The sequence below is a fragment of the Quercus robur genome, chromosome 4 (genome assembly GCF_932294415.1).
Source record: "Quercus robur chromosome 4, dhQueRobu3.1, whole genome shotgun sequence".
NCBI lineage: Eukaryota > Viridiplantae > Streptophyta > Magnoliopsida > Fagales > Fagaceae > Quercus > Quercus robur.
In genome coordinates this window covers 50,737,008-50,760,333 of record NC_065537.1, presented here as the reverse complement: position 1 = coordinate 50,760,333, position 23,326 = coordinate 50,737,008, and the positions used below count along the sequence as shown (strand labels likewise).

General features: G+C 36.3%; 2 protein-coding genes and 1 pseudogene across 2 annotated transcripts; 2 read left to right on the top strand and 1 right to left on the bottom strand.

The window, feature by feature from the left end:
• Window positions 1-2,915: 2,915 nt before the first annotated feature.
• Window positions 2,916-11,245, top strand: LOC126722871 (pleiotropic drug resistance protein 2-like; annotated as a pseudogene).
• A 455-nt stretch (window positions 11,246-11,700) lies between these two features.
• LOC126722124 (F-box/kelch-repeat protein At1g57790-like) lies at window positions 11,701-12,648 on the bottom strand. The gene has a single exon (XM_050425278.1). It carries the CDS (start codon window positions 12,646-12,648, stop codon window positions 11,701-11,703), a length of 948 nt encoding a protein of 315 aa, XP_050281235.1.
• A 1,507-nt stretch (window positions 12,649-14,155) lies between these two features.
• Window positions 14,156-15,100, top strand: LOC126722123 (F-box/kelch-repeat protein At1g57790-like). Its single transcript, XM_050425277.1, has one exon. It carries the CDS (start codon window positions 14,156-14,158, stop codon window positions 15,098-15,100), a length of 945 nt encoding a protein of 314 aa, XP_050281234.1.
• The last annotated feature ends 8,226 nt before the right edge of the window (window positions 15,101-23,326 follow it).

Sequence of the window (23,326 nt, the reverse complement as noted above, 5' to 3'; positions counted from 1 at the left end):
GGGGTAGATTCACTCTCTCCTTCCTGACGAATTTTTGCAACTTCCCTTGTTTAATAAGGGCTTTAATCTGCTGTTTCAAGTCGTAACAATCGGCCGTGTCATGACTGTGGTCTTGGTGAAATCGGTAATACTTGTCCCTCGAGCGCCTTTCAGCTTTCCGGGGTAAGTTAAGGCCTTTTCGTCTTTGATCTGCATCAGAACTTGATCTATCAGGGCAGTTAACGGGGTGAAGCTCGTGAACCTTCCCCCTTGGGGCTTGGGGCGCCTTTCATTACTTCGGTCTCCTGTTCTTGCCTTCTTGCGCCCTTGGTCTTGTCGTGTGTCTTCCTGCCTTTCCCTTTCCATGGGGTTTTCCTCCCGGGCCAACTATGCGTCTCCAACATTCATGTACTTGGTGGCCCTGTAAAGTACTTCTGACATGGTCTTCGGGTCATTCTTGTATAGGGAGAATAAAAACTTACCCTTCCGCAGCCCGTTTGTGAAGGCTGCTACAAGTATCTTATAGTCGGCTTCATCGATCGAGAGCGCTTCCTTATTGAAGCGAGATATATAGGATCTTAGCATCTCGTCTTCTCGCTGTTTGATACTCATCAAGCAAGCCGTAGACTTCTTATACCTATGTCCCCCAATGAAGTACATAAATTGAGCGCTTAACTCCTTAAAAGTGTTGATGGAGTTGGGCGTTAATCGGCTGAACCAGATTCTTGCTGCACCCTTCAGCATCGTAGGAAAGACCTTACACATAATTTCATCTACTACTCCTTGAAGGTGCATCAAGGTCTTGAAGGTCTCTAGGTGATCTAAAGGGTCCTTGACCCCGTCGTAGCTATCTATCTGCGGCATGTGAAACTTGTGCGGTAGGGGGAAAGAGTTGATGGAGGCAGTGAACGGGGAATCAGTACGGTTAACAAGATCATCAAGATCGTTGGACACTCGTCCCTTGAGAGCGTTCATCATTACCTCCATTTGTTCCTTTATCGCCTGTATCTCTGCGACAAAAAGGGGTGGAGTTGCATCCGTGAGGGATGGGAGGCTTATATTTTGCCGCTCCAGTCTGCTCGGGGTGTTACTGCCCTCCGGTCCTTCTCGGTCTCGTCGCTCAGCACTGGTATCTTCCAGGTCTTCTTCTGGAATATCATGTCCTATCTTCCAACGTAGTTGCTCTTCCAAAACCTGGTTTTGCTTAGTGGTGCGTTCAACGGCCGCTGTTAGAATCTGCACTTGTTTCTCTAGAGCAGTCGGTCGCAGCTCGTCTTCCTGAACATTGTTAGTGGTCGCCATTGATCGAGTAAGTACCATGCAACTCTTTGTCAGGGAAGCGTTAGCTGTGACTTACAACACTACTTACAGATTTCCCACAAACAACGCCAACTGATGATGCTAGAAAATCAACAGTGAGCTACACAGTCAACACGTGCTCGCAATGACACCTGCACAACACAAAAAGAGAGGACCTAACAGAGAGCACCGGTGTGGTGTCGGCCTAATACCCTCCGAAGGTCAAGTTAGAACTTCTCACAACTTTAGAGTGCTAGAGAGGGGTAAATTATGCGTACCTTGGTTGGTGAGGGTATTGGGGTTTTTATAGTAGTAGAGTGTTGACTTCTCCATATTCGATTAGAAGTCTTTTCCTTTAAGGAGTCTCTTTGGGCGTATTTTATGGGATCTTTTCCTTATATGAATCCCTTTGGGTATTAGTAAGCGTGGAGAGCAAGTTATTTCCTTATATACACGATACACGGGTGGCAAGCAACCCTTTATCAGGGTCGTCAGCTTACACTGCCCCTTCAGCCTTAACGCCGTCAGCTTCATGGAAGCGTCAGCCTTTGAGTGCCTTGTAAAGTGTTTCTTAACTTCCTCTTCATCGATGAGTATTAATGAAAGCTGACAGGTGCAAAAGAGGCCGTTAGCACACGTTGTCGCCATAAACTGTCGGCTTGTTCTTACTGTGAGTACCTTCTATTTTCTTCCACATCATAAACCAAAGTCCAAACCACCTCCAAATTCACCAAGCCTCACATTCTTTCACACCTGTCTCTCCAAATTTAGCTCAAACTTTCCACGTTGTTATTCAAGATTTACATGTCCATAAGCTCATTCAAACTTCTTTGAACTTTTCATACACTATTTTTTAGTTCTATTTTGAATTTTTATGGCAACATAAGTTTTGTAGTGCATTAAATAAGTACTAAGTATAGTATTACACATATATACTCAAGGAATAGTCAGTTGCTTAAAGAGCTAAAAATAAATATAGTATTCCATTATGGCGGCTGCCATGGCTAGAGATGAACTTGTAAGGTCCATGAGCAGCAAGAGGATGAGTTTCCGGTCATCTAGCAGCAAGAGAAGCTGGGCCTCGTCAAGCATGCGTGAGGCTTGGACAGTGCAAGGTGATGTGTTTCAGAAGAGTGGGAGGGAAGATGATGAAGAGGAGCTAATGTGGGCGGCATTAGAGCGGCTTCCAACGTATGATAGGTTGAGGAAGGGAATGTTGAAGCAAGTTTTGGATCATGGGAGGGTTGCTTACAGTGGCGGAGCCACTTGATGACCAAGGGGGGCCTGGGCCCCCCAAAATTTTTGAAAAAATTGATTAATTTATTTGAAAATATCTTAAATAATTTGATAATTTTCAAATAACCTTATTATTTTGGCTCCTTATACCTAATAATATACATACGTATTTAAGAAAGTCTAAAAGTAAATATAATTTTCATTTAAATAAAATACAATCTATAAATACATGTGTAAACAAATTACAATAATTAAACATTCATTATCTTTAAAATGAACATATAAGTATTTTAACAATTATCTCAATAAATAAAAGGGAAAAAAATTTAGTTACGAAGTATTGTATATTACTATTTTACATTTCATACACACAAAAAAAAAAAAAAAAATATATATATATATATATATGGCCCTCCAAAGATAAATTGCTGGCTCCGCCACTAGTTGGTTATGAAGAGATTGATGTTACCAATCTTGGAGTGCAGGATAAGAAACATCTCACTGAGAGTGTACTTAAGGTTGCTGAAGAAGATAACGAGAAGCTCCTTCGTAGGCTAAGGGACAGGACTGACAGGTAAGATTCATTTTAGTGTATGGTATTGTTTTAGTATGTACCTTTCTTAATTGGTTTTATCCAAGTTCTATTATTAATTTTGATTTTATATCATTGTTTACTTTCAGGGTGGGAATTGACATTAGATTGAAGTCCGGTTTGAGCATTTATCAATTGAAGGAGATGCATATGTTGGAACGAGGGCTCTCCCAACTCTGCTGAATTCAACTTTGAATTCAATCGAGGTATTTGTCTCTACATATATATATATATATATATATATATTTCCAATTATATGTATGCTTTTTATTTTTATTTTTTATTATATGTATGCTTTCTACCACAACAGGAATTTCATAACAGAGTTTTATATTTTTTCATAGTCCAATTTTACTGCTTCTGTCATCTCTTTATAACTTAGCTTGGAAATCTAGTGTAAATCCACAGGGGATTTTGGTATGTGGTAGGGTAGTCAAAGTTTCAAAGGCTTATAATAGTTTCTTGAATTTTAAGAAAAAATAGTACCTCTCTCTCTCTCTCTCTCATGTTAATTGGTTTCTAAGACTGATTTCATAGCCTGGTTTGCAAAATGACAAAAGATAATCCCGCTCTTTTTTTTCTTTTTCTTTTTCAAGTATGTCAGAATGAAAATTCCAAGTAGATTTTAATTTTAGATTTTTTATGTACATATTGACAGTGATAGTCTGAGACTGAGATATAAATTCAGTCAAGTTGTCAATGCATCACTGAGAAAGTAAAAAAATTTTGTCATCGAAGCATCATAGTAGAAATGTTACTTCTATTTGTTTTACAGATTGGTATATGTACTGATAAATGTTTTGTTGTGATCATTTAGGCGGTTCTTGGGTTAATCAAGCTTTTGCCATTGAAGAAAAGGGCTGTCAAGATTCTATGTGACGTGAGTGGAATAGTGAAGCCATCAAGGTATTGGATTGTTGTAAAACTTATGATGTAGTTTGTCTCCCTGACCTATTTGATGAAACAATATGTAACAGAAAGACCTTTTTTTTTTTTTTTTGAGAATTAGAATTAACTATTTAGTTTTCCTTCTCATGTGCAGTGCCAAGGCTATTTTATATACATTATTTACCTTTTGAATTTCTTGTATATGTTTTGTTGATTAATTTGGTGGTTTTTCTCCAGAATGACACTGCTTCTGGGACCTCCGGGATCAGGGAAAACATCATTGCTGCAGACACTTGCTAGGAATAGGGACAAGGATCTCAAGGTGTGTGTCATTTCCTGCTCTCTCTCACTAGGACAATGTCTATGGCTTTGTTGTATGAAAGAAAAAATAATAAAATAAAAATTCTATGGTTTTGCTAAATTCTGTTTGAATAGTGCAATGAGCAGGTAATGCTGGAAATTTTAGTTTATAAAATGTTCATGAAGTCTTGTTTGATTGTTCTTTATGTCTGCTTTCTTTGACGTATTCCTTAAAATGTTTCTTAATATGAAATATGATAGATTTGCCAGCTATTTCACAATGACTTCCAAAAATAATTGCTGAATTCTTGGTACTTCTAGTAATGATGACCACTCTTATGTTGTGCTATTCTAACTTTTTCATTAACAACTTCTACGAAACAGGAATCAGGGAGAGTCAGTTACTGTGGTCATGAATTATCAGAATTTGTTCCTCAGAGAACTTGTGCATACATTAGCCAACATGATCTTCATCATGGGGAAATGACAGTCAGAGAGACGTTGGACTTTTCAGGACGTTGTTTGGGAGTTGGAGCAGCTTATGAACTGTTGGCAGAATTGTCAAGATGAGAAAAAGAAGCAGGAATAAAACCAGATTCTGAAATGGATGCATTCATGAAAGCCACAGCAATGGCAGGCCAAGAAACAAGTCTTGTTACGGACTATGTTCTCAAGGTATGTTGACATTATGTCTTGATGGTAATTGACCTTGTATTTATTAGGCAAATTTTTTTGTCTAACTTTTCAAAGTATGCATAACAGACTCTTGGATTGGATATTTGTGCTGACATTATGGTGGGTGATGAGATGACAAGAGGCATATCCGGCGGACAAAAGAAGCGTGTAACTACAGGTATGTAAAAATAGGAAAAAAGGACTACATATTCAGTGGCGGTGTTTTTTTTAGTACAATTTTTGGACTTTACTGAAGTCTAATAGGAATGATTATACCGAATCCAGGAGAGATGCTGGTTGGACCAGCAAAAGCTCTTTTCATGGATGAAATATCAACTGGTCTGGACAGTTCAACTACTTTCCAGATAGTCAAGTTCATGAGGCAGATGGTTCATATAATGGATGTGACAATGATAATTTCTCTTCTGCAACCTGCGCCTGAAACCTTTGATCTTTTTGATGACATTATTTTACTTTCAGAGGGTCAGATTGTCTACCAAGGTCCACATGAGAATGTACTTGAATTTTTTGAAAATGTGGGCTTCAAGTGCCCTGAAAGGAAATGAGTTGCAGACTTTTTGCAAGAGGTTACTTCCAAAAAGGATCAGGAGCAGTATTGGTGCAAAAAGAATGAACCTTACCGATATACCAGTGTTCCTGAATTTGTAGGTCACTTTCATAATTTTCACATTAGCCACAAACTTTCTGAAGAGCTTGGAATTCCATATGATAGATCTAAAGCCCATCCTGCAGCATTAGTAAAAGAGAAGTATGGAATTTCCAATTGGGAACTCTTCATGGCATGCTTTGCAAGAGAGTGGCTATTGATGAAGTGCAACTCTTTTATATATATATTCAAGACAACCCAGATTACCATAATGTCAATTATTGCCATGACAGTGTTCTTAAGAACTAAAATGACAGTGAAAACACCTAATTCCCTCTCCTTGTTTAGATGACATTGCACCATGGATATTATGGGGCTACTACATTTCTCCCATGATGTATGGACAGAATGCCATAGCCATCAATGAATTTCTTGACAAAAGATGGAGTGCAGTAAGATCTTCAAGCAAACTTGCAAACAGTCATTTTGTTCCTTTAAAATACTTTCATTTAATTGTCTTCACTTTTGCCTTTTTACAGCCCAATCCTGACCCAAGTATTCCTGAACCCATCGTTGGAAAGGCTCTTCTCAGGAACAGGGGCATGTTTAAGGAAGACCATTGGTACTGGATTTGTGTTGGGGCACTCCTTGGGTTTTCTGTGCTTTTTAACGTCTGTTTTATCATAGCACTCACTTTTCTAAATCGTAAGCAATCATTTACCATACTAATCTCCAGTTCAGTTACAAAAAAAGATTTTTGAGGTGACATTGCTTTGAAAATCAAACGCAGCTTTAGGTGATTCTAAATCCGTTATTGTTGAGGAGGATGACGATAAAAAGAGTGGAAAGCAGTCCTCTGATGGACAGCTTCAGATGAGGGGCATAGAAATGAGTAAATCTTCAACCGCTCCATTATTTCAAGGTTCCATAATTTGCAGTTCTATCTCTTTATGAAATCATCTATATAGTTGCTCTAAGGAAATAAATGGTGCCTGCTGTTAATAGTGATAACATGTGAATGAGTACAGGCGTTGATGCAATGAAGAACACTCCAGACAACTCAATTCGTACTGCGGCAGAGAATGCACCTACTAGAAGAGGAATGGTGTTGTCATTCCAGCCCCTGTCACTTGTATTTAATCATGTAAATTACTATGTTGATATGCCAGCTGTAAGTCCTATTTCTCATTTATCTCTTTCCATTTTGCAGAATCGCTTTACAGTTGGAAGAAAATGAAAAAAAAAGAGAAACTGATTCCATAAATAGTCAATATAAAAGGTTAATTTACCCAATAGACTGATCATTTATACCTTTTAATCATTCTTCGTAGAGTGCATCATAAGTGGACTGCTAGACTATTAATTGAATGATAGTGATATCTTGAATGTCTAGAAGGTGCTCATCAACTTAAGTTGTCAAGATATTTCAAATGCTACATAAGATCAAACGACTCTATAGTGAGGTTGTCCTAATAATTTGGCTCATAATATTTTGTGTCACATGAAGCTAACATCTTGAAATACTTTCCAATTCAAAAGTTTAAACCTTTGAGTTTTTGAAATCTATATGCTGAACACTAGTTTCTTCATCAGGAAATGAAGAGCGAAGGAATTGAAGAAAGTCGTCTCCAACTGTTACGAGATGTTAGTGGTGCTTTCAGGCCTGGTATTTTAACAGCATTGGTTGATGTAAGTGGTGCTGGAAAGACCACATTGATGGATGTTCTAGCAGGAAGAAAAACTGGCGTGTACATTGAAGGAAGTATCAGCATATCTGGTTACCTGAAGAACCAAGCAACTTTTGCTCGGGTTAGCGGTTATTGTGAGCAGAATGATATCCATTCACTCAATGTTACTATCTATGAATCTCTTGTGTACTCTGCCTGGCTGCGTCTTGCTAAGGAAGTTAAGCAAGAAACTTGAAAGGCATGTTTTTTTGTCCAAAATCTAATTTAATTTTCCAAGCAAGTCATTTCTATATGAGCTTATTCAATTTTATCTTTCAATTTAATAGGTTATTTATCCTTCCTAAGAAAAAAGACAAACTTGTGCCTCAGGCCATATATTTATGGGTCATGTAGGTAGAAAAAAACTTCACAAAATCATTAATTGTACAACTTGGAGCCATTTTCATGATTCATTTTTGCCATTTAGATTTATTTCAACTTTCTTTTTCTAAATTCAGCTTACAATATTTTGGTGTCAGGACAAGAACAAAATTGGAGTTTCTTAACCCATCCAAACTTTGTTTCTTGACATGAATAACTGTCTATTAATAGTATATATGTAACTCATAATATGTAGCTCCCAATTTTCCATTTATCATATATGTCTAGGAACTAAAAGTTTTTCCAATGGTATTACTGAACATAGTTTCATTTTTTGTGCTATAGATGTTTGTTGAGGAAGTCATGGACTTAGTTGAGCTAAATCCATTGAGGAATTCTATAGTTGGTCTTCCAGGAGTAGATGGCCTGTCAACTGAGCAGAGAAAGAGACTCACAATAGCTGTAGAATTGGTTGCTAATCCCTCCATCATATTCATGGATGAGCCGACATCAGGCCTTGATGCTAGAGCTGCAGCAATTGTAATGCGTACAGTGAGAAACACAGTGGACACAGGGAGAACTGTTGTCTGCACAATTCACCAGCCAAGCATAGACATTTTTGAAGCTTTCGATGAGGTATATGGGATGGATCAATATCGTCATTTTTGCATTTGAGACCTGTGTGTCTGACTGTCCTATAGCCACATAACACTTCTAAATATATCAAATTGTCCACAGCTGCTGCTGATGAAGAGAGGTGGACAAGTCATTTTTGCTGGACCCCTCGGTTGCCATTCTCACAAGCTCGTAGAATACTTTGAGGTGAATAGCACATTTTTTTCTCAATGCTTGGAGAATCAATAGCAATTTATAGCAGTAACTCTGAAGTTTTTATCACAAACTAATGTGTATGGCCACTGCAGGATATCAATGCGGTAACTCTTAGGTATTTTAGTCACAAACTAATATATGACAATTGCAGGCTATCCCAAATGTTTTTAAGATCAAAGATGGATATAATCCTACAACATGGATGCTAGAAATCAGTTCTCCAGCAGTTGAGGGTCAACTTGATGTGGATTTTGCAGAAATTTATGCCAATTCTGAACTGTTCAAGTAAGGAGAACATAAGATATTCTCAAAAAATTCCAGCCCATTATTCCTCTTACAATTTTCAAATTCTTTTTCAACTATACTAAGATTTTCTACATTGATGTCTTCTACAGGAGGAATCAAGAACTCATCAAAGAGCTAAGCACACCGGCACCAGGATCAAACAAACTTTACTTCCCAACCAAATATTCCCAATCATTTGTGATTCAATGTAAAGCTTGCTTTTGGAAGCAATATTGGTCTTACTGGAGAAACCCACGATATAATGCCATTCAGTTCCTCATGACAATAGTCATTGGTGTTATATTTGGACTAATTTTCTGGAAAAAAGGAGATAAGACGTAAGTCTTATGAGTCTGATTTTCCTATCTTTATCCAGATAATTTTATTCAACTACCAGGGTATGGTTATGACTCTTACAGTAAATTGTAGTCCACTTGCACAGGATCATTAACCCATAGGGTATGATCAGTTAAACAACGCATTTATATTATCTAATTTTAAGCATGCACTTAGGAAAGATTATGGTCAAAGAAAGTTATTAACTTGAGCTTAGCTAGTCATGTTGTAGAATTCTGCATAGTTACACAAGCAATAAAAAATATATATATACTTCTTTTTAGTTGGAAAATCATACCATTGACCTGTTAGAGTCTTAAAACAAATGTAACTATAATTAAGTATACTATTTCTGTGCTTGTTTAATGGTGAAATTATCATGTCAACAGGCAGAGGGAACAAGACCTGCTGAATTTGATGGGGGTTATGCATGTTGCTATTCTTTTCCTTGGAAGCACCAACACTGCTGCAGTGCAGTCTGTTGTGGCAATCGAAAGGACAGTTTTCTACTGCGAAAGAGCAGCGGGAATGTATTCAGCCTTGCCTTATGCACTTTCTCAGGTAAAGAAAATAATTGAGAGAAAAAAAAAATAATAAAAGAATAATACTGTGACTTGCAACAAAAATAATTCGCATTTATATCTTATGCCCTGCAGGTGGCTGTAGAGATAATTTATGTTGCTATCCAAACTTTTGCCTACACTCTTATCCTTTACTCAATGATTGGATTCCATTGGCGACTTGAAAAGTTCTTGTGGTTTTACATATTTATCTTGATGTGCTTTATGTACTTCACATTGTATGGGATGATGGTTATAGCTCTGACTCCTGGCCCCCAAATTGCTGCCATTGTTATGTCCTTCTTCCTAAGCTTCTGGAACCTCTTCTCTGGTTTTCTCATCCCAAGGCCGGTAAGTAATATCTAAACAATAACACAGAATATAGTATGATATATCCTCCTAAGGAGTATAGTACACAGAAGCATTTTCTAAAGTGATTTAAACGTGCATGTGAGTGTCGGTCAGATAAATTTTGCCCCCTCGGGGGTCAAATCCTGGCTTCACTTATGTCACAATTAATAGAGTGTAGAAAACCTTAATGAACTGAAGTTTCCATCAGGGGCTGAATGATGATTTGCATATCTTGATAGGGAGTTGGGAAACCTTGTCGGAGTCAAATGAATACATTTTTTTTTTATTATTCCAATAGCTTCAACAATACATTATTGATCAAGATAAAGCATGCATTGAAATTGCCTAAAGCATTTTCAAATGGAGAGGATCTTAATACTTCTATGAATCGTTTTTAGCATTGAACATTTATATAAACAAAAGCAGCTTATTCAAAAGCAATGGGAAATCATGTCTTATGCATACATTCCACGTGGTAGGAAAAAGTATGGTTTGGTAATATTTATGTGATTGTGCTACCAATATAGGAAAGGATCCCATCCCATGTAAATCCCCAAATTCAATTTTTTAGCTAGTTGAGAGATATGTGACTAAAAAATCTCCAAGAAAACCATACAAATCAAATAAATAATGTGTCACAAATCTGACTACAAAATTAGAGGGAATGAGAGGATTTAAATGAAAGAGATGTTCTCCCAATGCAAAATTCACCATTCAAGATTATAATACAAATTTGCATAAAAGAAAGTAGATTATGATACAATTTTCAAGTCCATTACATTAAAATAAAATTGAATTTCTAAATTCTAATGATTGACATGTGCAGATAATTCCAATATGGTGGAGGTGGTATTACTGGTGTTCTCTAGTGTCTTGGACACTCAATGGGCTTGTGATCAAGTGGGTGAACAGACTACTCCAATTGAGGTACCTGGATAAGGTTATCTGACAGTGAAATATTACCTAAAGTCCCGTTTTGGCTTTGAATATGACTTCCTTGGAGCTGTTGTTGTGGCCCATATTGGCTTTGTCCTCCTTTTCTTCTTTGTCTTTGTCTATGGCATCAAGTTCCTCAACTTCCAAAGGAGATAATAAAGGACTCAAGCTTTGACAATGATAAGATTTTGCCTGACCAACTGATCTAGCTAAAAGATATGATTGGCATTGTATTTTATTTTTACCAACTTTGTAGATCAACACCCAACAAACGACTCGTTATTTTAATCTTCATTTTCAATAATTTTTTTCACAAATTCAAGTCCTTGTATATAGAAGTTTGTGTGTGTTAAATTGAGTTGTGGTCATAAGAAGTAAGAATTCACTGCTTATTGCACAGTTATTTAAAATTAACATTCAAAAGTTTGGTTTTGTTATCAAAATCTAATCCGTCAAATTTTTTTTTTTTTTTTTCGATGATGAATTTTCTGTAAAGTCTAATAATCTGTACAAAGTCAATGCAAAACACATTTTTATCCAGGCAAGAAATATCACTTTAAGAATATATTGATAAAATAAAAAGTCAACACCTTAACAGTAACCACTATAGATTTTGTCCAAAACTCCAAATAAGAGAAATCATTTTGGTAACTAAAAGAACTTGGGTTAAAACAACAGGGAAGGAAAAAAGAAAAGCAACACTAGTACATCTCAATCTATTAATTCTCTATAATCAATTATAAATCTCTAGCGCGAGAGAGAGAGGAATTCTCTTAATCACCATTCAAAGTCTTTGTTTAAAGTCAGTGTTGGCCTGCCCTGAATCCAACAGCAATTCATCGGTTCCTGTACATTATGAATGTTTTTGGTAGAATAATCATCAACTATGGAATGATACTTGCCAGTAATGAGAGAGTAGTATATGTTTTTCTTGTCTTGGACAATTGGCAAGTAAATCTGGTTACCCAGTCCTCTTGGCACAACAGGTTCTAAGAATGACCCTCCAAGACTGATATATAGGATTCTATTTCCCAAACTTCTCACAATACGAGAGACAATCTTGCGAGGTTTCATCATGTTTTTATTTACTTGTAACTTAGGTAGTTCAAAAACATGAATTGGTGTCTTAGTGTCACCCTCCTCAACCATGAATATTGCTAAAAGCTTCCCTTCATCACTTTCCACCAAGTAACTTCGATGAACTGAATCAAGCTTTTCTTGAATAGGGGGAATTTTATCATTATGATAAATAATCCAATTACTTGGGTTGTCGTTTGGATCAAATACTCCTAATCCTCCATTCTCACCCAAACAATAGCACAATCCTTTGTGTAAGATTGGATTGCAATATGTTGATGGCGTAAATTCTGGCCTTTTAATAATTTTATGGGAAGTCCAACGTTTTTCTCCACGTTTAATGAAGCCAAAATCATCCCACCCACAAATTCCAATAACAAAACAGTCAGAAGAAGTAGGCGGAGAAGAAAAACTCATGGTAACGAATGATTCTCTATTTGTGTATTTAGGGAGTTCTACTTTTTCCTTTGTGAAAGGATTGAAGAAAAAGACACTAAAATTGTCATATCCATATCCAGTCAAGAGCAACCAACCATACTTTGAGAAGCGAATACGTGCATCCAATAATTCTGGAATGTCGATCTCACATGCATCGTGCTTTTGGTACGCAGGGTGAAAGAATGAGCATTTATGCGAGCCAACGGACATTAAACATGGAGACAGAGACCATGGAGAATCAGTTAAGGTTGAGACCGCTGGTCGAGGAAGAGAAGTGCTTGATCGCCATGATTTGCATATAACACGAAAGGTTCTAAAGTCCCCAGCTAAAAGATATGAGGAAACTAAACATAGAAGCTCAGGTGGAAGATGAGACCAGGATCTATATAATCCCTTTTTATTTTCTTGATTTTCTTGATCTTCGGTAGAATATCTAACAATTTGTTTGGCCATGTGTAGTTCCACTCCCGCCGATTTCGTCCTTCTTTACGTAAAGGCTATATTCTGAAAGAGAAACAGTATCACTCTTTATTGCTTTTCCTTATTGAAGGAATTGTTTCTGTCGTCAACCTGAGACTTCTAATGCACTATTCGGCTTTTATAAGCTATTTATTTAGACTCCTAATGCACTTGGAACTTAGTTCTATTCAGGCGGTGGCTTTCCTTGTCCTTGTGGAACAAGGAATAATAATAAGACTCCTAATAATGCACTTAAACAGTTAAACTTATTAGTTCTCTGTTTAGACTCCTAATAATGCACTTAGAAGTTAGAACAGGCGGTGGCTTTCCTTTGAATAATAGTAATACGAATTGCACTTGGACTAGGAATACGAAGTTTATTATATATACAAAGTTTCTTCAATTTAAAACTATTCCACCACCAAATAAGAGAAAAACCTCAAAAGGCAAACGCCAAACAAATATTCTGTCTCTCAAGTAGTAGTGCATCTGCCTGAGTTTGCTCTTCCTCGTTCGAGGACTTCCCTCGGATCCAGGTTTTGATCTATTTTTGTATTTGCTTTGAACTCTAATGAATTTATGTTCTTTTAACACTTATCATCTCTTTTTGCTTATATTGAATTTGATTTATGATACCTGATTCTTATCATGCCTAAGATTGATAACTAGTGCACTGATTTTGTGTTCTTGCTAGAACAAATCTTACTTTCCAATACTTTCTGCCTCCATAATCGGTGCTTTTAATAAACCTTTGTTCCATTTAAACACCCTTAGGTTTTTATGTGTTTTTTGTACTTCATTATATAAACAATATAACCATTTAGGGTTTTACACTGTCCAGGTTGTTGGGCCTCATGTATTTTTTTTGTTATCTTTTTCTCTTTTTCTTGCTCCTGCTCTCTTTACTATATTTTTTTCTCCTTTAACTTTAACATATTCCTTTTTCATATTTGCAACTATTTGGGATCCTTACTCTCCTGATTTTTGGGTTTGATCGACATTGGTGGCCAAAGTTCTATTTGTTTTTTTTTTTTTTTTTTTTTTTGGTCTCATTTTAAATTTTATCTATTTGTCTCACATTTAACAAATAAGTTATTAGAAACTACGAGATACCAAACTTTAGTATTGTGCTTTGTAATGTGACCGTAGTAGCTTAGTTGGTTTTTATTTTGTATCCCATGTACTCAATTAATGTGGTTTATTTTATTTTGTATCCCATATACTAATTGTGATTTTAATTGGTGACAGCGCAAACAAAATGGAAGTAGCAAAAGTAGAGAATCAAAATACGCATTCCTATCCTTTCATTGCCTCTCGATTGTATCCTTGGCTTGTAATCCTTGATGTTAAGCAAGGACAGAGGCAAACTTTCTTCGACGTATCAAAAAATCATTATCAGACAAAAAATATTCCTGAGATGTGCAACAAACTAATATACGCTTGTTCTCATGGATGGTTGGTTTTGGTTGATCCTGATTCAATGGATTGTTATCTTTGGAATCCCATCTCTTTAGAAAAGGCTCTGCTCCCATCATTGAAATCCATTAATTACAGCTGCTGCATTCTATCATCGTCTCCAAGTGATCCTGAATGTCATATCTTGTTCTTCAATAGATTGGAAAACTCTCTTTTGGTTTGTCAGAAGGGTGACTTTGAATTTAACGAACAAGTTGATATATTTGCTGAAGATGTTAATTTAAAGAACGTTGCAATGGTTGGAAAAACAATCTATTGTTTGGCGTCAAGATATACTTTGTATACAGCTGAAGTTGTGGGTCGAACAGTCCAGTTTACACGAATTATAATGGAGGAACTTCCTTGGCCATCACCTTTGGACCTTCCAAGATTTGATGCTTTTATCGTTGAATCTTGTGGTGAACTCTTTCTAGTTCACATGATGTTTTTTGGATTTCGCATGGAAGAGGTCTATGGATTCTTTGTCTTCCGAATGGATTTTGAAGAGAAGAGGTGGGTTAAAGTGAAAAGTATAGGAGATCGAACTATTTTCTTATGCCAGCATAATAACACTGGTTGCATGTATTCTTTGGCAACAGAGTTGGGAATTAAAACAAACTCAATCTACTTTACGATGAACTGCCAGAGACTTCTTTACGTGTTTGACTTGGAAAGTCTATGTATTTCAAAGTCTTTACCTTGTTCTACTGTAAGCCGTGATTTAGTACAATATTGGGTAATGATTTAGTCTTTTGGACCTACTGTAAGGCAGTATGTTGAACCTAAAGTATACATGTCTTGTTGTGGTTAATAGTTTTAATTATGAGTTGTAATATATGAATTTTTGTTATGCATGAAAAGTTATTTACATTGTCAGCAATAATTTTAGGACAATGACCTATTTGACCTGCCTTTCTTGGACTCCTCATTGTCATTGTTCATATTGGATCATAAGAATGAATTAGTGTTTTCAAAGACTACTGCTAGGGATACCATCTCCTTCTATTACAAGTTTTTAACAAAATGATGTGCTAGTTTATGTGTTAATAACCTCTGGCAATTAAATTAAAATAAATAATAATAATAAAAACTCATATCACATTACAATTACTTAAAAAGCAATAAACCATCAACACAATAACATCTGAAACAAATCAAAAAAAGAACACAAATTTGGACGGAAGGTTTAGGTAATTAAGTCTTGTTAGTGTTAAATCGATCTTGATTAGTTGATTGGCTTTATTTTTGTTTTTTAAACACAATAATGAAAATTTTCAATATCACCATATGACAATTAAATTATTAAATAGCTATGTTACCCTCTATGTAGCAGCTTGTCACATTAAATAGGGTTTTTTAAATGTCTTGGACACTCTATAAGCTTGTGACCTTCCAAGTGGGCGACAAGACCATTCTTATTGAGATACCTAAAGGCCCATTTGGGCTTTGATTTGCTTGTAGCTGTTGTTGTGGACTAAAAACTCAAGTACATTTTAGCATTAAAAATTTGGTTTTTTTTATTTACAAAAAAATTCATGTATATTTTAGCATAAATTTTTTTTTCCTATTTTACATACTTGCTTTCCAAAATACACAACATTAGCCCTGTGTGTGCAATATAAGATAAATACCTTAGGGAGACTCCTTAAGTAGTTAATATAAAATATTGAAATACACTTAACCTAAAAGGCCTAAGCCCAATGTAAATGAGCTCAGCTATGTTATATTAGTATTATTCACTCATTCTCCTCATCATTAATCAATGTGGAACTTTACAAACACTTGTACACACAACATTAGAAAGGACATACGTGCATCCATTAGCCTCTCTATAGAAATGATTAAGCCTGCTTTATTCACATTCCTATTAGACACACACACTCATCTATAAAAAGTCTCAAAAAAATATTAATGATCTTGCTTGGTCAAATAATATCAATAGTGGTCAAAGAGTCAAGTTCAATTTCTAGGTAAGTAGTACCCATCTTTGAGAGCCCTCAACTCAAGCTTGAAGGTTGTTAGAATTATTGGTTAAATAATTAAATTTACCATATCCCAAAAGTTTTGGAACAATCGGTAATTTAACATAGTATCTGAGCATAAGATCCTGAGTTCGATCTCTGTCTCCTCCACTCTACGCCTCATTTAAATTCTCACAATCTCTATCTCCTCCACTCTACATCTCATTTAAATTTTCACGTGTTAGTCCTCACCTGTTAAAATGTAGTTTTGGCTCACACATAAGTGGGAGTGTTAGAAATATTGGTTAAATAATTAAATTTACCATATACCAAAAGTTTAATCGGTAATTTAACTAAGGCTTTGTCACACCATTGCTCATGAAGACACTTTTAATCACATATCTCTATCACCTCTTTAGGTATCCCCTCCTCCCGCAACATTGTGAGTCCTAATAGAGAAGTTGATTTTATTTGGAGGGGAGAAGGGGGTCTGTTGAACCTAACCAAAATTTCTTAATTTTATTTATTTTTTATTTTTTATAATTCAATAATTAAAAAGGAAGGGGGGATTTGAACAATAAGCATCTCTATTGAAAACACCACAATGTATTAGTTAAGTTACAATATTTTTAGCTTATTTTCAATATATATACAATAAACATTCCAGGTTTTAGAGAGAGGAAAAAAAATAAAAAAAGAAAACGCCCAAGTTTTAGTGGTTCACAATAGAAGGGAAAATGTTGAATAACTTCTCCTCACAACAATCATGTATATTAAGGTCTAGACCGTGCGATTTGAATTTATGTTACAGAGTCATATCTATGTAAAAACGATTTGAATTTATGGTATCATATGAAGCTCTTCTTGTCCAATGTAGCCTAATCATTAAAAGCAAAACATATTTATGTAAAGGAAACAATGTTTCAAGTCAATATCTGTTCACAGAATCACATTCATAAAAAAAGAAAAAGAGAGACAATATCTGTTTACATAAGGAGTACTAAACCACTAAGATAAACTTCTGGGTAAATTTCACTAACCTATCCTGAGGTTTGGGCTAATGCCAAGGAACAAAGTTTCTCTCCAAACTAGTTTGGAGAGAAACCCTACAAACTCATTATATATCTTTATATTGAGTGTGAATTTTGAAAATCTAACCGTTAGATTACATGTTCTTATTACATTTTTAATGCTTACAAATTTCAAGAAGATCAAAAATCAATTATTATGTCATTTAATAAATGTTATAATTTTAAGTTTTTGTAATCTAAAGTTATATATAAAAAATAAGTTAAATGATCAAATAGTAAATAACATCCAATTTAAACGAAATTTGATACGTATGTTAAGAACATAAAGAACATGAAATTCAGATCAAATCCCTCAAAATATCATGGTAATTTCTAGCAGGCCATAGCTGCCACGAACTATCACTGCGATGGTTATCTCTCTCTCAAACTTAGCCATAGCTCCATGAAGCCCACACCACCACAGATGGTAGCTAAGCTCAATGATGCCACCATAACCACTAATTGTTGCCTTCTCCTCTCCATCTTTCTTATACTCTTCTTTATTTCCTCCGGTCATTTATGGCCAAAATCTCCTTTTGTCTTTGGTTTTGTGATTGGTTAATTTAGGGATTGGGTTTTCTATTGGCTTTAGGGATTTAGTGATTTTGATTTTGGTTTGTAAACTGGAGAACTAGGTGTTTTAGGGTTTGGAAAAAGAGATTTTGGGGTAGATTTTGAAATGGCTTTGGATGTACAGCTCATATAACGCATGCTCCATGTATATGAATGTGTCTAAGTAAGTGTGTGTAAGATTTGTTTGCGGTAGTGGGCTTTGTAACAATTTTGTGGTGAGGTAGTGATTTTGTAAAAAATAAGCTTCTATTTCTACTAGAAGACGATGGGAAATCTACACCTCCACCACCATTGAACACATTCCAGCCCCACATTCTAGCCTGTTCATATCAGTCGGCTACTTGAGAAATATAGGTACGACATAATTTTAGATCTTAATTTTTTTGTAAAATTGACAATTTCCCTCACTCAAGCTTTTTATTTTTGGCATAGGATTTTCATGAATTCAAAACTAAATCTCAGGATTTTTGCGTTGGTTTCATGTGGTTTTGTACAAGAGAATAATTTTTTGTTTTGGCTGTCTTGAATCTCTGTATATGAATAATTGAGATGAGAGAAAGAGAAGAGAGGGATGACTGACAAAGGAGCGAATTAGAGAGAGGAGAGGGAGAATATGGCACAAACTAACGGGTCTAACGGTGGTTAGGGGCTAACTCAAGTTTAGGGACTAATTTGGTCTGTTTTGAAATATCTTGGACCTAGTTGACATTAGCCCAAATCTCATGGTAGGTTAGTGAAATTTGCCACAAACTTTTTTTTACCAAAAAAAAAAAAAAAAAAAGCATGCTATGATTCGCAAAATTGTAGCACCATCCGTAATAAAGTGTTTCATGGACAGCTACCTCTCATCAGGCCTAAGAGGAGCATTTGCCAGATCCTGTATCTCCATCTTACTCTTGATCACACATGACTTTCTAGTGTTATAATCTACTTTGTCCAAGTCCTCTACGATACCCATGTACCCATACAGAATATGTTCCTCCACCTTTTCTCCTTGGTTTCCTGCATCCCAGCTTTTGCTGCTTTTACCATTGTTGGATGTTATTCTCTCAAAATCTACTCTATCGCACTTATTTTCATCAAAATACTTATGAAGCTTCTTTGCATCTCCTAGGCCAGTGAAAGTGCCCAAGAACTTTATGACCATAACACATTTATCTGAGGGCCTCCCAAAGCACACTTTGATTCTTCCCCTTATAAAACCTTTCTCTGCCATAACAAGGCAAACCATTATAATGCAGTATATGGCATTGTAATTAATTGTTTAATTTTTTGCTCAATTTTCACTATTCACAGGCAAGCTGATTATTGTGACTGATTCAAATATTGCATATCATGAACATAAGCAATTAATACAAAATAAACTTTGTCCTTATTATGTTGTGGTTATCAAGATTAGAAGAAACTTCTAACAAGTATAGCTTTATGCCTACTCAAATTTAATTTTCAACCAATTGTGTTATATAGAACAAGTCATTCAAAGTGACTTACCTCTTAGAAAAGCCTCAACCTCTTCGACTTTAACAAACTTCCATTTTCGTGGATTACTGTCTGACATAGAAATGTTGTGGAAGACAATGAGAGGAGGCCAGAGTATCAAATCCTCTTTCTGAGCAAGGCTTCTGCATTGGGCAAGAACTCAGGAGACCATGTTATTGGATCATGTGGGACAACAGTATTCCATCCAACAAAACACATATTGCTTTGTGAAGACCTAAGTGTTGTGATCTCAACCCAATCTTGTGAGACATGAAGGCATGTGTTACCAAGCGTTGAGTATCCATGAGCTCCTTTAAATGGTTGAAAAATGTGCATTGTTAATTAATACAGTTTCTAGAGAAACATGATTGACCAAACATGTGTACATCAGAACGAAGGTGGTTCCTAGATCCCCATTCCAATTGGTCGCTGAGTCCTTCTACTGAGGGTGGATATAAGATGAGGTGGTGTTTGGGGTTTAAGGGGGATTTTGATATAAAATCCTTTTATGGTGCATTGAGCAGATCTAGCTCTATTAATTTTCCTTGGAAGAGTATTTGGGGTGTGAAGGCTCCACGTCGTGTGTCTTTTTTTGTTTGGACAGCTGCGTGGGGGAAGGTTCTCACAATGGACCACTTGAGGAAAAGATGCTTTACTATTATGGATTGGTGTTGCCTTTGTAGATGTAATGGGGAGAAAGTGGATCATCTACTCCTACATTGTGGTGAGGTATCTCAGTTATGGAGCTTTGCCCATAGATCTTTTGGTGTTTCTTGGTTTCTACCTGTGAGGGTTATCAACTTACTAGCCAGTTGGACAAATTGTTTGGAGAAGCATTCTTCAAATGTTTGGAATTTGGTACCACATTTTGTGATGTGGATTATTTGGAGGGAGAGAAATAATCGCATATTTGAAGATTCAGTGATTTTTAAGGATAAGCTCTTAGCTTTGTTTGCAACCATGTTTTTTGGTTTGATTGTGTGTGGAGATTTACTTCTTCAAAATCCATTCCGCTTTTTTTAGATTCACTTTCTTTTTGTACTTTTTTTTTTGGTAAGGAAGAATGATATATATATATATACACACACACACACGAAAGGCTACTCTATGCAAGAAAAGCACAGAGCAAACCAAAATATTACAAGAAGGAAAAAATAAAACATAGAAAATACATAAAAGAAAACCAAACGACAGATTAATTACAAAAGAGAAAGAGAGCTAAGAAAAAAAGGGAGAGAATCACTAGTCGTGAGTCCCCAAGCCCGAGACCAATTAAAAAGAGTTCCACTAAAAGAAGCAAGCATCTGATTATCGGAACTATCCAAATCCTTAAAAGTCCGTCGATTTCGTTTCTTCCAAAATCACCATAGTATGCACAACGGAACTAAATTCCAAATCTGAGATGAATGCTTCCCCAACCAATTCCACCAGCCAAAAAGTAAATCTAGAATCAATCTAGGTATGACCCATGACACTCCAAAAGTTATAAAAACAAAGCTCCATAACCGATAAGTCATCTCGCAATGAAAAAGTAACTGGTCCACCGTCTCCCCATAGTGTCAACACTTAATGCACCAGTCCACAAAATCCAAGCCTCTCAATCTTAGGTTATCACCAGTTAGGATCTTATTCCAAACTACACACCAAACAAAGAAAGAAACACATCTAGGGACCTTAACTCTCCATATACCTTTCCAAGGAAAGACAACTGAGGGAGAATCCCCTAACTTGTTATAATATGACCGGATGTCAAAATCCCCATTAGGTTTCAACTTCCATCTCAACCAGTCTCCAACATCCATTGAAGGAATATTGGCTCCGAAGATACGAAGAAAATGTAGCCCTTCATCCAGCAGCCTTTCATCCATCTCCCAATCATTAAATTCCTGAATAAAACAAACATCCCAAATTCTTCTATCCTCCGCCCCTTGCCTTGACAAAGAAGCTTCTATAGAGACCTCCCTGTCAATAGTAATACCATACAGCCTAAGGAAAGCCACTTGGAAAGGTGGATCTCCATACCACCTATCTTGCCAAAATCTCACTCTATTCCCCAACCCAACCCAACAACAAACTGAGCATTTTTGCTAAAATTCTCTCAACCCATACGAATACCTCTCCACAAACCACACCCATAAACTCCCCTACCTAACTTAGAAGTCCATCCCCCCCACTCTTCCCTAAACTTTGAAGCTATCACCTTCCTCCACAGCGAATTCTTCTTCTTCCCAAACTACCACAACCATTTCCCCAATAATTCCTTATTGAAAGTAGTAAGTTTCCTTATACCTAAACCACTGTTGGCTATGGGTGCACAAACTTTATCCCATCCTACCAGAGGAGTCTTGCTATCACTCCATAGAAAATCCCTTTACAATTTTTCAATTCTATTAGCCACATAAATAGGAATGGTGAATAGCGATAGAAAATAGGTAGGAAGACTAGATAACTTACTCTTAAGTAACATCAATCTACCCCCCTTAAACAAATACAACTTCTTCCACTCGGCCAACTTCCGCTTAATTTTTTCCAAGATAGGATTCCAAATTGAAGGAGAGTTATGTGAAGCCCTCAATGGCATGCAAAGATAAGACATGGGTAAAGTTCCAACTCTGCAGCCCAAAATTTCAGCCAAAGCATGCACATCATCTACCTCCCCTATTGGAACCATTTCACTCTTCTGTACATTAACCTTCAAACTTGTCACAGCCTGAAAACAAAGTAACAACAACCAAATGTGAAGAATTTGCTCCACATCTGCATTACAAAAAAGAATAGTATCATCTGCAAACAATAGATGTGAAACACATTCCCCATCACCCCTCCTACCCTTAGCTTTAAAACCACGGATTAACCCAACTCCCTCCACTCTTCTCAACATCCTACTGAAAACCTCCATCATAATCAAAAACATAATAGGAGATAGCGGATCCCCTTGTCTTAAGCCCTTTGAGCTACCAAAAAAATCAGCTGGAGATACATTAATCAAGACAAAGAACTGAACTGTGGATATACAAATACGAATCCACTTACACCACTTCACCCCAAAACCCATCCTATTCAACAAATCCAGAAGAGCCTCCCAATTCACATAATCGTAGGCTTTCTCAACATCAAGTTTACATATGACCCCAGGAACCCGACTCTTCACTCGGCTATTAACATATTCATTAGCAATAAGAACCGAATTAAGGATTTTTCTCCCACCCACAAAGCTATTCTGAGTTTCAGAGATCAACTAATCTAAAACCATTCTTATACGATTTGCCAAAACCTTAGCAAAAATTTTATACACACTTCCCACCAAGCCAATAGGCCAGAAATCTCTAATATTAGAGGTATCATTCTTTCTTGGAATTAAAGGAATGAAAATAGCATTAAGAGATTTTTCAAACTTACAATATTAAAAAAAACTCATCAAAGACCGCTAAGACGTCTTTTTCCACTACTCTCCAACAATGATGATAAAAAGTCATAGTAAACCCATTCAGACTTGGAGCTTTGTCTCTTTCCAAGTCTCTAACAACTTGAAAAATCTCCTCTCTCTCAAACTTTTTTTCAAGCCAAACCCTCTCCATATCCCTAATACAATCAAACTCCAAGCCTTCCACAAAAGGCCTCCACCCCTCAAACTCCTTATACAGGTTTTTATAAAAATGTACTACCTGAGTAGTTTCCTCAGATTTCTCCTCAAAAACCACCCTACCCACCTCCAAAATCCTCAGGTTCTTATGCCTTCTTTGGGAGTTTGCCATCTTGTATAAGAATTTGGCATTGTTATCCCTTTCCTTAATACATAACATCCTAGATTTTTGTCTCCAAGAAATTTCTTCCAAAGAAAGAAGATGCTCCATCTTGGACCTCAAATCTGCCCTATAACATTTCTCCCAT